The sequence below is a fragment of the Serinus canaria genome, chromosome 1A, assembly GCF_022539315.1.
Source record: "Serinus canaria isolate serCan28SL12 chromosome 1A, serCan2020, whole genome shotgun sequence".
Classification (NCBI taxonomy): domain Eukaryota; kingdom Metazoa; phylum Chordata; class Aves; order Passeriformes; family Fringillidae; genus Serinus; species Serinus canaria.
In genome coordinates, this window is record NC_066314.1 from 33,935,589 (window position 1) to 33,952,550 (window position 16,962).

The 16,962-nt window shown below is 39.9% G+C and overlaps 1 protein-coding gene across 1 annotated transcript; it reads left to right on the top strand.

Annotated features, from left to right (window-relative positions):
- Positions 1-304: 304 nt before the first annotated feature.
- On the top strand, positions 305-5,662 carry YEATS4 (YEATS domain containing 4). The gene is made up of 7 exons (XM_009086737.4): positions 305-419; positions 518-637; positions 1,207-1,273; positions 1,364-1,458; positions 2,881-2,973; positions 3,051-3,138; positions 5,084-5,662. Exons 1-7 carry the CDS (start codon positions 369-371, stop codon positions 5,251-5,253), a joined length of 684 nt encoding a protein of 227 aa, XP_009084985.1. The 5' UTR covers positions 305-368; the 3' UTR covers positions 5,254-5,662.
- Positions 5,663-16,962: the final 11,300 nt, after the last annotated feature.

The window sequence follows — 16,962 nt, forward strand, 5'->3', positions numbered from 1 at the left end:
TGCTGAGGCACTGGAACAGGTTCCCAGGGCAGCCGTGGATGCCCCATCACTGGCAGTGTTCCAAGGCCAGGCTGGATGAGGCTTTGAGCACCCTGGTGTAGTGGAAGGTGTCCCTGTGCTGGGCGCGGGGTGTGGAACAGGGGCGCCCTTTGGAGTCCCTTCCATGGCCGAGTGCCTTTCCCGCGGCGCAGGCCGGGCCCGCTCCTCGGCGGTGCGTTCCGCCCCGGCTGGCGGCGGCAGCGGCGCGGCCCCGCCCCGGAAGCCGCGGGGGATGGCGGTCGCGGGGCGGCGGCGGCGGCGGGAGCGGTGGTGGGGCCGGGCGGGGCGGGCGCGGGCGGCGGCGGCGACGGGCGGCGCCCCCGGGCAATATGTTCAAGAGAATGGCAGAGTTCGGGCCTGACTCCGGCGGCAGGGTGAAGGTATGGCCTCGGCGGCCGCCGGCGAGCCGCGGGGGGCGGCGCGGTACCGCAGCGCCTCTCTGAACGCGCCCGGTCCGCTTGTGTTCCTTGTCTTTAAGGGCGTTACCATCGTGAAGCCGATCGTGTACGGGAACGTCGCGCGGTATTTTGGGAAGAAGAGAGAGGAGGATGGTCACACTCACCAGTGGACGGTGTATGTGAAGCCGTACCGGAACGAGGTACGGCCGAGCCGCTTCCCTGAAAGGCTGGTCAGGCTTTGGAACAGGCGGTCTGGGAAACCGGGGAACTGCCATCCAGGGAAATGTGCAGAACGCCTATGGATGTGGCACTTGGGGTCATGCTTAGTGGTGGCCTTGGGTTAAGGGTTGTACTCCGTGATATTGGAGGTCTCTTCCTGCCGAGCAGCACCGGGACGTGGGGGTTTGAAAAGCCGGGATTATAGGAAAGGGCAGGAGGGTCTTTGGCTGTAAGCCGAGAAAACACATAGGCTGGTGGGTTTCCAAAAAGGAAAACCATGGGAAAGGCATGCTTCCGCTTATGTTTTTTGGAGTCATCTTTCCAGTGTAGGGCAAGACTGGTGAACATTCATGGCGATGAAACGCTAACAGACCTGTGTGTGAGAACTAATTTTTAGATTTACCGCTTTGCTTTCCTTTCCTTCTGTGCTTAAAGTCCGAAGTAATTCTATTTAAAATCAGAAGGAATCTAGGCACATGGGATAATGACAGAATAGTAGCTTGGTGTGCTGAAATAAAAATAATCAGAAATAACAATGTTTCTGTTTTAGGACATGTCTGCATATGTGAAAAAAATTCAATTCAAATTGCACGAAAGCTACGGTAATCCTTTAAGAGGTGGGTTTTGCATTTCGGCAGTTGTTCCTAGAACTGGGCCTGTGTTCTGGCTTTATCAAGGGATTAACACTTCTGTGTTGCCTCTTGCAGTTGTTACCAAACCACCATATGAAATCACCGAAACAGGCTGGGGTGAATTTGAAATAATCATTAAGATATTTTTCATTGATCCAAATGAAAGACCTGTAAGTACATTGAACTTTTAACAAAGCTTAAATAATTAACTATGGTGGCCTAAAGCTCTAGAAAATTGCTGGTCAAAATAAGTCTCATTGGCCGTGGAAGTAATAAAAGTCTCTTCTTGTAGAAAATTTTAAGAATTGGTCACATTTTCCCCTTTCTGTGCTACACTCCTGGTTTTTATGACTGCTTTTCCTGTGCTTGGCTTCTCTGACATTTATAAATATGTGACCACATATTACACCTTTCCTGGGCTGAGCACATGCTGAGGATTTCTCTTCCACGTAGCTTCCAAGTTCCAGGATATTTGAGTATTTTAATTTTCATTTTTTCTGTCAGATCAAAATCAGTCAAAAAGCAGCAGGGTACTATGCTCTCATAAGTCTCTGCCTAAGAAGACCAGGTTAAAACAACTCTGTAGTTTCATAAAGTACTGAAATTAATTTCTTTCTTCCATTCCTGTGTTTTAGACATATCTTGTAGGTTCGTTTATGCAGGTTTAGTAGGAAACTTGATTACTCTATTTTAGGGAAAAGATGTTTATTTCTGGAAGGATTGAGTTCCTTCTGTCACATGAACAATCCTTTCTTTTAATCCATTTTTTGCTGGATGAGAGTGAAACATGAAATTGAATTTCATGTTTTTTCTTGGTAACGATGGGTCTCCTGTCCTGTTGGGCTTGGTAGCATCCTGACTTGTATTAATTCCATTCACAGCTTGACCAAGCTGTCCTAAGGTTGGTTGGGTGTTTTTTCTTTGCTGCTGTTCTTGGAAGGCTGTTTGTGAGCCTGCCACGTTCTTCCTTTCCAGGAAGTACCAAGGGGAGTCAGGTACTGCTCTGTTCCATCACCACTCCTGGGCCTGTTTGTGGAAGGGGAGAAGTGTGGGCTGTGTGTGCACTTCCCAGGCCATGGGTCAGTGGCTCCAGGGCTGCACAGAGGGCTTCCAGTCCTCTCCCCACCCTGCCATTTGCAGTGCAGGGATGGAAGAGTAACCCCAGAAAGAGAGATTTCAGTGAAAACCGATTCACAGCCTCCCTGGTGCTTCATTTTCTCAGGAATAGAGGTTAAGGTCACAGAAAGCACGTTCTAACTGATTAATTGAGAAAGTCAGTTTGAATTAAATCACCCATTTGGAAATGTTTCAGAAAAGGTGGTGTTAGTATTTTTTATATACCAGTCCTAAACCACTTTCCCAGGCATTTTTAAAGTCTCAAGAGGCCTTTAGATAGTTGGCATATTTTAACAGTTAATGTTAAATTCAAAGTAATTCTACTGAAGCTGTATGACATTTATATTTGCATTCCTAAAACGTTTTTAAATCGCATACAGTTATTTTGTATGAACAAATACTACTTGTTGATAGGTAGAACAAGATTTCTATTTCACTACAAATTTTAAGCTAATAAAATTTTGTCTTTTGTATAGGTAACTTTATATCACTTGCTGAAGCTTTTTCAGTCGGATACCAATGCCATCCTGGGGAAGAAAACTGTAGTTTCTGAATTCTATGATGAAATGGTATGAACATTTTTAATGTAATCCTCACTCTATTTTGAAGAGTATTAGTGATACCATGTATTTTTCTCCTTCATTAGATTTTTCAAGACCCTACTGCAATGATGCAGCAGCTGTTAACAACGTCTCGTCAACTAACACTAGGTGCTTATAAACATGAAACAGAGTGTAAGTTGAAAATTAAAATATTTTAAACTTTAGAAATAACAATAATTGGATTTGTTTTTAATGTGGTTTTTTTGGGGGGGTGGGGGGGGCTGTAACAGTACAATGGATTTGGATGCTGCAAAAAGATGGTAATTTTGCATTAAATTTAACTTCAGCTTTTGCAAGGGTACTAATACTTACCTGAAAACTTCTAAGACCATGGCTGCTGAAAAAAAAAAGGAATTAGGAATTACTTGGTATGAAGAGTGATGGCATGAACTACACCTAGTCTGACATCTTTGACATTAATTAAAACAGAGGATAAATGAAGGCCACCCTATGGTACAGTTCTGTTCAGCGCTGCAAGCAAAGGTCACACTTGAAGGCCTGAAGAACAGAGCAGTTAGTGATATTTAAGTCAAAGCAGCAACCCTTTGTGGATAAAGAGTAGTTTCTGAAAGCTCTTTTTTTCCCCTTCTACTTCTTTAACTATGTATGTAGGTAACTTCATAACATACAATTACAGTATAATGGTTTTTGTGTCCTTTTTATCCAGTTTGTGTCCAATTATGAGCAAAAAATATTAAGGGAACTAAGAAAACTAAGTTAAAGATCAGTTGGTTCATAAGTTGTAATGCATTTAGTGATTATTTCTGTTCTGATCTTCTGTATTTCATCTGTTTTTTGCTTTCTGAGAGTAGAAATGTAGTATTTATTGAGCCAAAATCCTGCCCTATTAATTACAAACTTTAATCCATTGTAGTCCACCCCACCTGGCTTTATGTTCACCTGACAACAAATGTTATGTAGTTTTTGGCCAGCAGAGCTGAGTGGCAAGTGATTATGAGTGTGAAGCTCTTCAAAGTTAGGGTTCCTGTTTGCCTTATGTCTGCCTGACTGTGTGGATGTGTGAGCTGCTTGTATTTCCTGCCTTAGTTCAGCCAGTCTTGAGGTGGATTTTTGTTATTGTTGCATGTTATGGTTTTTGTTTAGAAAATGTTTAATAATATGATGGATAAAAACATCCAAATTTAAACTTTTTTCATTTAAAATTTTTGGATATTTCTCCAGGCAGTAGGTAGAAATTTTCAGTGTGGTTTCTTTGTATAAATACTTCCTTAAAATGTGCTAATGAAGCAGATAATATTTGCCACTGCCCAGAGCTATGTAATGTATGGGATATGAGTGATCTCTGCAGCCATCATAGACTTGTTGGCTTTACCATCTCTGTCCTAAAACTTGTGCATGTAAAAATAGTAAAAAATAGGATACTTGATGTCAGATATTTGTTAAAGCAGGGCAGCATAACTGAAACTTTCAGATCCATAGAATTGAACTCCAGTGAGACATAGAAAATGACTACAGTACATGGAGAAGGAACTACAGAATGGTGGGGGCTTGAAAGGACTTCTGGATGCATCATGTCCACCCCTGCCCTAGCAGGGCCACCTACAGCTGGTTCCCCAGGACTGTATCCAGATGGCTTCTAAATGTGTCCAATGATGGGGATTCCACAACCTTTCTGGGCAGCCTGTGCCACTGCTTGGTCACTTTCACAGGAAAAGTTGCCTGATGTTCACTGGGGGCCTCCCATGTGTCAGTTTGTGCCTGTGGCCTCGTGTGCTGTCACTGGGCACCACATATTCATAGTTCTCTGTAATTTCCCAAGTATTTGCTGTCACCAAGTCAGATTTTATTTTCTTCACCTAATCTTTAAAAAAATGTAGAAAGTTATTTTATTAATTGTATAGATATCTGCAAAACTGATGGGCCAAGGGCTGAATGAGGCTGCAAAACAAGCAATCTTAAGTGGATACCATTTTGATTACAATCACTGAATCTCTAAGGCTAACAGATTTTTTTTCAGGACAAATGCTGTCTAAATTACTGTTTCAGTTAAAAAGAAAAAAAAGGGCAAATTTCATGGCCCTTAAAATATGGGTTTTTTTCTTTATCACTGCCACAGTTGCAGATCTTGAAGTGAAAACCAGGGAGAAGCTGGAAGCTGCCAAAAAGAAGACTAGTTTTGAAATTGCTGAGCTTAAAGAAAGACTAAAAGCAAGTCGTGAAACCATCAACTGTTTAAAGAATGAAATCAGAAAGCTTGAAGAAGATGATCAGTCTAAGGATATGTGACAAGTGCTGACTTGAGTGTGTACTGAAAATGGAAAGACTTCAGTCATGGAATTGTATGAGTTCTCTTCAGTTGTAACTGAGACTATGAGAATTTCACTGGCAAATGATTGAAGTTTATGGCAATCAACTCCAAATGGAAGAAAAAAGAAAGAATGTATCCTTGTTTTATAGTTAAAATCTGTGGGTACTTAACAATTTTTTTCCAGTGGAAGTGGTCTTGAAGACCAGACTACTTTTTCTTTGAAAACTGCATTTGAGTCGTGTATGAAAACTTTGTATTAAGTCTTGTATTAGTTCAATGTGATTTTACAAAATGCTGGTGTTTACTTTTTTTACTTTTTTTTTTCTACTGATTGTTTAGACATGCATCTTTAAAGCTAAAAATAAAATATGCAGTTTTTTATTTTAATGTTTTTTGTCTCTGTCCAGCTGTGGGCTTCAACACCTGTAAGTATGCTACTGTAAGTAGCAATACTATGATTTCAGGCCGAGGTTGAAATACAAAGGTATGCAATTTATTTAAGTCTGGTTACAGTGGTTTTTTTGCATGTCTCTCTGTCATCAGCACAATGAAAACACTTTCTGAAAATAGGACTTTAAATAACTTGTGTATCTACAGGTAAGAGTTTCTAGCCCCAAAGCTGCTTTAACACATAAAAATGCATCAATGCTACAGACTATGCTCAGAAGCAGCAAATTATTCCAATACTGTTTTGTAGGATTTTGTTTCATATTTGTACTGTACTACAGTCACTTCATCAAATATTGTTTCTACCACTTCTTCCTCCTCTCACTCTTCCCCTGCTCCAGCCTGGTGTCCCTCCCACAAGAGACAGTCTTCCATGAATTCCTCCAGTGGGAGCTTCTCCTAGGCTACATTTGTTCGCAAAGCGTGAAGTCCCCATGGGGTCACAAGTCCTGCCAGCAAACCTGCACCTGTGTGGGCTCCTTTCCGAGGGGCCACGGGAGCCAGTCCAGTGCAGGCTTCCCATGGGATCAGTCTCCTTTGGGCATCCCTTTGCTCTGGTGTGAGGTCTTCTGCAGGCTGCAAGTGGATCTCTGCCCCAGCACCTGGAGCATCTCCTTCCTCACTGTCCATGGTGCCTGCAGAGCTGTTCCTCGTATTCTCACTCCTCTCTCCGCTCCTGTTCCCCCTGCCCAAGCAGGTTTTTATTGCCCTTTTTAAAATCAGTAACCTGTTGGGCTCAGCCTTGGCCAGTGGCAGGTCCATCCTGGAGCCATCTGACATTGGCTCTGGTGGACACAGGGGAAGCTTCTGGCAGCTTCTCACAGAAGCCACCCCTGTAGCCCCCTCACTACCAAAGCCTTGCCACATAATTCTTAAGTCACTTGCAAGTGTTTCCCTGAAAAATCTACATGATTTCATCAATCCTTTAAAAACAAAGCATCACTTCTTCATATTTGAAACAACTGATGATTGATGGGCTTTTACATGGCTTGGTAAAGTGAAAGTTTCATCACTCAGTATGTAGACTTAGGGTTTTCATTAAGAACAGCTACTTGGCATACTTGGTTTATGGTATTATGAGTACACATAGGTTGAGGAGCAGCTTGTACTGTGGTATCCAGAGCAGTGCAGAATATCCAAATTTTTCAATTTTTGGCTACCTAACTGCTTTGGTTTCTTTATTCAGTAGCCAATCTCCTTTTAAGCAGCAGCTGAAGAAGAATGCCATTTTCAGAGCTGTGCCCCGAGAATAAGACTTGCATGAGCCACAGTCTGTAGTGCATGCTGAAATAAAAATGGGAATGGAAAGCACAGGTTTTGGTGTACACAACGTTATTTTCATATTTGTCAGTTAAAGTATTAGTAATGATGACCAACTCAAATGGAATATTAAAGAGGTTCTGCAGAAGCTGTGAGTAATATAAACAGGTCTGCTGAAACAGACTTGAACTGACCAAAAAATAATGGACAGGTACCTTTTGAATCCAACTCTTTTTGGGAGTCTGATTTTTTTTTTTTTTTTTTTTTTTTTTTTTTTTTTTTGTTTACATCCAATAAACAGCCTATTTTCCTTGGATACAGGAGCAGTGATCTTGGCTCCACTGCCAGTAGCCATCAGCATGCTGGACCACTAATGTAATTTCTGTTTGGCCTTAGTGGTCTTTTTTCTTCAGTTTTTCTTTCAACTTTTTGTATTTTTTTCTTCTCCTTTGTGCTCTCTGCAAAGATCCTAGAAGAGTCATTAGACTCCTGTCAAAAATAAGAAAACAGTCCTAATTTGCTAACACAGCTGTCTGCTGAGTAGTTACTGTCAATAGACAACAGGAGGAGCCCCTTCTGCTTTACAAAGTTCCACGTTATGATCTGTGCTTTCATTAGAAAACACTTTTTTCAGGTGCTGAGAAAGCAACTGAGCCCTGTATTATACAGTCTGGGAGAAGTTAACAACAATTAATCATAGACTCAGAAAGTATCCTGAGTTGGCTGGGACCCGCAGGGATTGAATCCGACTCCTGGCCATGCACAGGCCATCCTCAAGAACTGCATGGATCTCAGCTAATTGAGAGGTTATTTTTGTTCCCATGTGCTCTGCAGTTAAAAGTTATTGATGCAAACACCAGGGAGTGTGTGTGTACACAGTAAATTTACAGTGTTGATCTTCTAGTGCATATCATTTTCAAAGTCATCAGAACTGAAATGGAGTGGGGCACCTCAGGACACAGTTGCATTTGACTTCCATTGCCTTGAAGAAAAAGACAAACCCAAATGCTACACTTGGCTTCATTTTTGGCAGCCCTACAAAGATGTGATTCCAGAAAAATAGTTCCAGTTTGTGCTTGCCAGGGTGCAAACTTAAATGCTGTTTATATTGCTGAGACTGACCTTAGACTGTGGCTTCATCCTGAGTTATCACTGGGAAACACAGTTGTATTTAAATCTTGCTTTGCAGAGGAGGAGGAAAAAATCTTACAGTGCTATAGGTACTGTTTGATATCACTGAATTGCACAGTGGTTTGTTCAGTTGCCTGCACTAAAGCTTTAGCCACCACTTGAAGTAACCTTTTGCTAGGTAAAGATAAACAGCTTATCTCAGTTTACATGCTTGTTGTTTTGAGTTTTACCATGAGCATCAATATCAAGTATGCAAAACTATTAGTGTCATTGCCACTTCCACTATAAAGACTTGGGCATTTTAAATGTTTTAGATTTGACAAATCAATACTCATCACAGTAAGTTCAGACAAGGACTCATTACTCAGTACCCAGTGCTATATATCACTAGTCCTTTTCTTGCCTGGCTCCATCTCGTAGAACTCAGTTCTTTCCTTTGGGTTTGGTACACTGTAGTTTACAGTCAGACTGTGAAGTACTATAAGGCTGTGCCCAGGATGTTTCTCACCAGAAGTGCCATTATCTGACAGGAGATGTGTAGATCCAGTTAAAGAATTTTTGTAGTCAGTAGAGTTGGAGCTGGAAGCAACATTAAAGCACTGTCTTCCTTTTCTTTCTAGACAGATGCTGGTAATAGCACCAACCTTTCACTGATTATGCATTTCATCCATATAAAATACATCAATGTGTGTTTGTGTCTTAATGAGAATACAGATTTAAGAGCATTTCAGGTTGTTTTCAGACATGATGTTTTCCAAACACCAGGTGGCAGATATGCCCAAAATATTCTCCAGTCTACAGCAGCTTAATTACTGGGATTTTGGTAGATCTGTTGGACGCCTTTGGTTAATCTCATTTGCTTTGAGACTTGGTCATCTGATGAGAACACCTGTATTTGTTTCTGTAGAGGTGACCAAATGATCTCTTGCATGTTAAAGAACTTTGCAGCAGCCTTGTCAACAAATCAAGTGTGCCATGCCAGGAAGCACAAAATAAAGTGTGACTGTTAAGAATTTTTCTCCATTTGGGAAGGGAAGGAGCTTTCAAAATACGAATCTCTGGGGTTGCTTTGAGTTGTTTTCTTTTTATTTCCTTTTTCAGGCCAAGATTGTGTGACAATATGAGTGCATGAAACATAACTCAGGCGCTCTACTGGACTGCATACTTTGCTTGCACTCAATTGCAGGTCCAAAATGTCAGGATTTTATACCAGTAAAAGTAATTACTTTTGTTGTTTTATCAACTTAATGTTGATAAAGTTAATAAACTTCTTTGACTACTTACTGCTTAATGAATACTACAAATGAACCTTTGGCTTCCAAGTGTGTTGGAACTTCTAATTTCCCTGCATACTGCAGGGAAGAACAGTTTCATTTAAGAGGGGGAAAAAAAGAGAATTAGGATGGCAGGAAAGAATAGCAGCAATGAGAAATTAATGTTATCTATATATTTAGTTGGGATTTGTGTAACATTCACTCAGGATACATTCATACTATTTCCATTTAAAAATGTTTTAAGCTAGCACATGAAGTCATGTAAGTTCCTAGTGAAACAGTCTTGCCTACGCAAATAGCTAACATGTAGCCAAAATTAAAATTTACATCTTGATTTTCTTAGGAAAAATCTGTTGAATGTCAGTGATTAGGCCACAAAAAGAACTTCATTAACATTGCAACATGCAGTATTTGTCTTAGTCTGCCCTTAATAATGACTGTATTTTTTAGGTGTTCATTTGTTATATTAGGTGTTCATTCCCCCACACTTGTGGGGAATTCTGTACTTTAGGACAGAAAACCAATTTTATCTGATCTACTACTGGCTTCTGCTTTGCAAATACTTTCACCTGATTGGACCAATACCTTTTTTTCTTAATATCTTAATTCTGCAATGTTGGGCAAATCTCACTTTTTTTCAGTCTACAAACCAGCTTTTTTCAAATTGAACATTTTATTTAACCTCTCATCTAGAATGTTATAAAAGCATCTCTATGTTTTTAAAATAAGAATTGATCCAGGTTATTTTTGTTTTAATTACTGTTCTGAGTAGAGTGATAACTGTGTTCCACCTAAAGCTCTATTCAGGTCCCAATCCACCTGAACTCTGAGCAGGTAAAAAGGAGAATGTTAAGAAGTTATGTTTGAGGAGCTTGCAGTTAACTTTTGATGTTATTTCCTGGTTTCTCTATGGAAGATTATGTAGTAGGTAAAGCATTTATTTGGGAAGCTAAATATTCCTGGGGAAAAGTGCACCATGCAGTTTTAGTTCTTCCCCATGAAATCATGAGAGTACTCTCCTGTGCTGCTGCCCTTGGTGAGCTATGGACAGTCAGCTCTGCAGAACTTCTCTAAGACTGGGCAGGGAACAGGCAAGAAAAAGCATAACCTCATGTAGTGATTAGGGCATTAGAGAAAACAAATGGAGTGCTTTTTTTCAAGCTGAAAAAAATAATCATCTCAGGAAAGAGTTGCTTCCTTAGTAAATACATAAGTCTAAATTAGATGGAATTCTTTTCCCATTACCTTTGGAAGTTATACAACTTTTTAGTGATTGTAGAATAAATATGTGTATATATATATATATATATATATATACACATATACATATATTGGACAACTAGAACTGGTATTTTTTTCCTTCTTGCTACAGATTAAGTATGTTTGCATGGTGAAGAAAGACACGGGACTAAACTAGACAGACTGAACTCCAGCACCCACTGCATAGTGTTTAAAATGATCCAAGCATCTGCTGCTTTGCAAAGCTTTGTGGCTGCTCTGAATCTTCTTTGTATAGTCCTTAGCAGCAGCAGCAGCTAGGAGATGCAGTGTTGGATGAAGACGGGCATTGCCTGGGATCAGGACAGAAAATCATGGGCCATGTCAGAGGGAACGGCTTGTTTGGTGTGAGCTCAGCTGCCAGGCCTGCAAGGCACCAGCCACAAGGCTGCTCCTCTGGGGTGGTGCTTTGTACTCCTGGAGCATCTCATCACTGCTCAGTCTGCTCGTCCTGCAGCCTGAGAGATCCACTTGACATTATTTAGTAGTCAGGAGTCTACAGTTTGAAATAGCAAACACAGTCTGGCTGAATTTAAACTAAACTGTGTTGTGAGTTTTGTTTGGCTTTTATTAGTAAATAAGAAGAGTCCTAGTCTTTGTGCATTTTGCTGGGAATAAAGAAGATACTTTTCTAAGGCTGTGAATTTTTCTAGTACTCTTTTTCCCCCAGGGATAAAAAGCAGAAACAAAATCATTACTTTGTGGAAGAAGCTGACACAGTATGTGTATTTTAAAATGGAAAAGCAGTAAAACACTTCATGGATTCACTGTCTGAAAAGACTTTGTTCATATTTTAATCTGACTCCATATGGTACTAAATGCTTGCAATTGCTCTGCCTCTGTGTTTGGAGATGGAAATGCTCAGTTCTTCACTAAATAAACCTGACCTTCGATCCCTGTGAAGTGAGTGAATTTCAATCAGACCTCTGGTGAATGAAGGTAATAAATCAGAAAATGAAAAAGCCACATTTTAATAGTAGGACACTTTAGTAATATTTTCTATTTCATGATAGTAAAGACTTTACAGGTATTAAGCTAAGGCTTTTGGAAATCTGAAAATACCCTATGCACAAATTTAAACAGAACACTTGTCAGTTTGTCACCCAGCCATTGCTACTGCATGCCCTCTTGTTGATTTTGCAGTAAAAATATTTTTTGCACTATATTTTACACATTTGCCAAAATATTTGCCCTCTGTAAGTTCCATCATTCCCCTCAGTTCTATGTTACAGCTACTTCACCACTCAATAAACACTAGAGAAACAATATCTAAGACAAAAAGCAGTGTAACTTTGTTTTGCTGCTGCTGTTGCTTCCTGAGCTTTATTTGACACTGATGCTGTGGAGTGCTGGCTTCGGTCTTACTTAAATCTAGAGACAGTTTGTGTGACAGCTCTGAATACATTGTCATCATTGAATAGATGTGCACTCCAGCCTGTTGAACTTGCAGCCATTATATACCTGCATCACTTCTCTGTGGCCTTGTGTAAAAATACCCCTAAGAAACCAAGGCTCTGGGGCTGAACCTCTATCCTAGTATCCCTGATACAAAAAAAAAAAACTTGCTGATCTACTGTACTTTAATAGTAATGTTTTGTAAATGTAATGCTAAATCATTGATGTTTCACATCAGATTCTTGCTATCATTACAGCTTTGGTTGGAATTTCTGTCTAAAAAACCCCACCACCACATAAATCAACTCAGTTATTTGGGTTCATTCTGATCTCTTCACTGCTCCATAGTCATACCTGGTTTTTTGAGGACTGACTGTGGTTTACTCTACAGGGGTTAGAATTGCATCCAAACTAACTTCAGTGAAGACACTTTGTAATTGTGAAGCAGAACTGGATTTGAAATAACATTCTCATGATCAAAGATTCCAAGAAGCTTTTGTAGTAATTGGAGAATAACAACTATATAAAATGTGTTTGCTTCTCATATTTAAATGAAGCATAAAGACAAAATGCAGGAGAAGCATATTAAATGAACATACAGATACTTTATCTGATAAGACCAAAGCAATTGAGTGGGATTTTAATTTAGGCATTTGACTGACTTTATGAAAAAAGAAATGTTTTTGAAGTAATGCTGGCCTTGTTCCACAATATCTGAAAGGTTCACTCAGTTGTGGATTGCTCCGCTGGGCTATTCCCTTCGCTGATGATAGATTATTATTTATATTGTATCCTGAGAATACTGCACATGTAAAATGCACAGGCAGAGTTCCAGGCCTGAAGGCCTGCAATCTGAATGGCCAGTTTAGGATGCGTGGGATAATAAATTGCAGTTCTTTACCCAAAATGTAAGCAAGGTCTTTCAGCTCTAAAATTATACCCTTCATCCACTTTGATCTGAAGAAGCATTCAGTACAGTACAGTTCTCATCCTGTGGTAGCACAACCCAGTCTGACTGTAGTGGGTAAGAGAAGCAACTGCTGGCTATGAATTCACCATCTTTAACTAAACAGACTTATTTTAAAAGAAGTAGTACTCCAAGAAGTCACTTGCATGAAAAATGTTGCTATGCCTTCAAAAAAGGAGAGATTGAAAAAGAGCCAAATATTCTGAAAATCTGCCATTTGTAGCAAAAAGGCTGTTTGAGGGTTGAAGTGGGTACATGTTTGGTACAGAATTAAGTAGCCTTGGGAAAAAACCAAAAACTTAAGAACAAAACCTGTAAGCATCTTGCTTCATACTTTGACAAAGTAATTACTTTCACCAATTCTGAAAGCAGAACAAAAAGCCCAAATACTTCAGGCTGCTTCACAGTGGTCTGCACTGACGAGTGGGTCTCATTTAAAACCAGGATATGCAGTCTATCCTGAACTCTGACACAAAAAGCAACTAATTGAACATCTCAGGAAAGGCCAAGAGTGTGACAGAGAGAGAAGGAAAAGCCCATCAAAAGAGCATCTATGGTCCACAGTTACCAGTTTGGCTCTCCTGACATAATGAAGTTCTCTGTCACGAGGGGTAGAAGTTTTCTTAGCACTGCAATGAACTTCCCCAAGAGGCAGGCTCATAAACTTCACCTTTTCTCACTTCATCTTGAAGGCCTGTTTCTTTGGGGTTCTTTGATGTAAACACAAGATTTTTTAAAAATTGCTTTATTAAAGCAAAAACTGTTCCGTCATCTTTCCCTCCTCCTGCAAGCAGAGAAGCAGTGGGGAATAACAAACACAACTGGGCAAATCTCTATTAATAGAGTTAGTTAGTCCCACCTGAACCAAACTGCTTCAGGAAAAATCTTATGAGCAAGCCTTCCTTGGTCTCCATCCTTCAGACTCTTCCCCATACTTGTTTCTGCATGAGGGAATAATGTTGGTCTATATTTTGATTTTGTCCCTAAATTGCCTTAAAATGTAAGCTTTTATATGCTACTGAAGGGAAATCTAATTATTTCTGCTTGAAATAATTATTGCTTAAAATATCATTATGTTAACAACTCTGCTTTTATTTCCCTTGTTTCAAGCAATTATGTAGTTTGCTTCCACTGGCTTGTGTGTGAATTTAGGCAGTCCTAAAAGAGAGAAAGAATATGCTGGCTGCAAAATGAGGCAGTGTAAAAACAGCTTTACATTTCATTACCAATAATTCTGCTTTGCCCCAAGTCACCTTTTCTTCTTCTATGCCTCTTCTGAGAGAACATGCCCAAAGTTATTTCCAGACTTTTACATTGGCTGTCTCAACTCTAACTTGAAAAGTTATTTTTTGAAGGGCTTGAAGTGGTTCATCACTTTGGATGGCCCATTACCTTCACTTGGTGGTTTCTGCCCACATGGTTCTTTTTTTCCTGAAGAAGCCCACTCCTAATGTGATGGGGAGAAATGAAAAAAAAACCAAAACCAAACCCTGCCATTTATGCTTTTCTTGTCTTAAAACATCGGGGTATGATCAGTACTTCAGCACAGCTTCAAAAACCAAGCCTTTCCCTAGGCAGGGGTGACACCCTTCCAGGGGAGGGTAGGTGATGCCTTTCAGAGTGCTCCAGTTTTCACCTGTCTGTAAAAATCACAGTGCTTAGTTATCTACTCCTCTGCTCGTGTCCAGATGTGATTTTGGAGTCTGTGGGATAACGGCACCTGAAGGAGGGAGAGTGAAGCCTGCTCTGCCAGTGCTCAGAACAGCTGACCTTGCACTTCCTTTGACCACTCATTTCACTAACAAATTATGATTAAGAGGCAGAAGCGTAATCCTGCCAGTGTGAGCTTGGGTTCCCTCTGTAGATTTACTGCTGAGTAGGCAGAACTGTTTTGGAAGAGAGAGTGTGTTTTACTGTTTCTCAACATGATAATTTGACTTCTCCAGAGAAGCTTTTATATTTTTCCTGAAGTACTATATTCATCCCAGAGAAACTGCATATTGGCGTGAGTCCAATTTATGTCACTATTTATATAAAAATTAATTGGAAGTGATGAATTTTATTTTTTTTACTCCAGATAGGAAAAATAGGATTAAAACAATCACCTTTATATCTGATTTTGGTAAATCAGTTTTATCACTTCTAGGAGAAAAAAATTCAGGTTGCAACTTTAAAATGTTCATTTAATCATCTTCCTGAGCATAGCAAATGGCAATTTTCTAGGAAAAGCCATGGGATCATTCTCATTGCATTGCAGCTAATTTGTGTGTAAGAGGAATTTCAGGAGGGCAGATACACAACTCTGGTATGTAATGTAGATTAGAAGTTAACATTGAAGACTATTTTAATGTCCCTTAGCTATGCAAATGACCAAGTAGCAATTATCTGCCTGTGACAATGCAGGTCTTTCCACTGTTGCTAAGGATAGCTTTTTGAGAAGGTACCTGCTGCCCCTAAAGGCACCAGGTTGCCTGAGGGTCATTTTAACAATCTTTGAACATGAAAAAAGTTTATTTAAATGTAGTCCTGAAACCTGAAATGCTTCATTTACCCATTCATGAAAAGCTGTCTGTAAGCTGATGCAAAATACATACAGTAAGAGCTATTCTAGTAAAAGTTTACATCCATTTGCCAGTTTTCTTCCCTCACTGTCTCTGATCCTACATGTTGCAATGTTATCACCAGACTTTCTGCTACTTCCCTGCATTTACTGATTGGAAACCATAGCAGGATATATTCTTGTAACAATGCAGACCCAAGGAGAAAGTTGTGTTTTCTCTCCAGTAGGCACCATTCATAACTTATAACATATACTGTGAAAAGACTGAAAAAACCCATTGATTGATTTAAATCTGCCTTAATTTTTGACCAAAGGCAAAAACTCCACACACTGGTGCTTAATCATACTTTACATCAAGTACAAGCATGCAGTTTTCCATACAAATTCCATAAGGTGTTTAATCTGCTATTGCAAAAATACTTATTTGCATACAATCACACCCTACTGTGGTTTTAAATGGTTTCTGAGAATACATTTTTGAGACTATGATCTTAACCTCACTGCCTTTCTACCCACATACAGACTAACAAACATGCAAACCCTTTAATTTCTATTCAGGCCTGGCTGTAATTAAGTTGAAGTACATTTGTTCTTTAAAACTATAGGACTCAGCTTATTCCATAAGTATTGCTGATGAACACATGGTTGTTGAGTTGCTGAGCTGTGGCAGGATCTTCAGCTTACAAATAAAAGTTCTTATTACGGGAGAGAGCAGTGATGGGCAGTTTTGGGTGTTGCTGTAGTCTGAATTGTTTGTTCATGCCAGGCGTTCCAGGTGTTGAACAGAAGCAGTCAGCCACAAACAGGCATTATCTCACCTTGCAAAGATCTTAGCCCAAGTACTAAGAAGCACTGACCCTAGTTAGACATATCAGGGTGAAGAACATCTTTTTACTGACTTTCTTGCTGGAGACAGGTTTGATCCAGAGAATATGTACCTATACAAACAAATCATGTCACATGGCAGCACATGCTATGCCAGGTTCACTCTTCCCCATCATTCAGTGTCTGACAAATGAATTATGTCATTTGTTTAAAGAAGACATTCAAAGTAAAAACCTTAAGGATAGACAAACAACAGCACCACTTATTGACTCCTGCTATGGCTTCACCCTGACAATCAATTCCTCTTGCTGACATTTTACAAAGTATTTTAATACTTTGTCAAGCCACTAGACAGAAATCCAAAGGGTCTTAGCCCCACAGTGTTCTTGAATTGAGTTTTAATATGTAGTTGTTAACCTGGAGCAAATACATTCCACTTCTGTCATGAATGTGCCATCTGAAATAATGCATAGTTAGGGCACAAGCACGGGGTAAGAAGCCAGAAGCCAAAGGTTGCAATGGGCCTCTGGAGGCCACTTAGGACAAGGTG

Coding starts and splice junctions, on each gene's coding strand:
- YEATS4 (XM_009086737.4), top strand. CDS start 369: ATGTTCAAGAGAATGGCAGAGTTCGGGCCTGACTCCGGCGGCAGGGTG. Junction 420..517: donor ACTCCGGCGGCAGGGTGAAG/GTATGGCCTCGG, acceptor CTTGTCTTTAAG/GGCGTTACCATCGTGAAGCC. Junction 3,139..5,083: donor TTATAAACATGAAACAGAGT/GTAAGTTGAAAA, acceptor TCACTGCCACAG/TTGCAGATCTTGAAGTGAAA.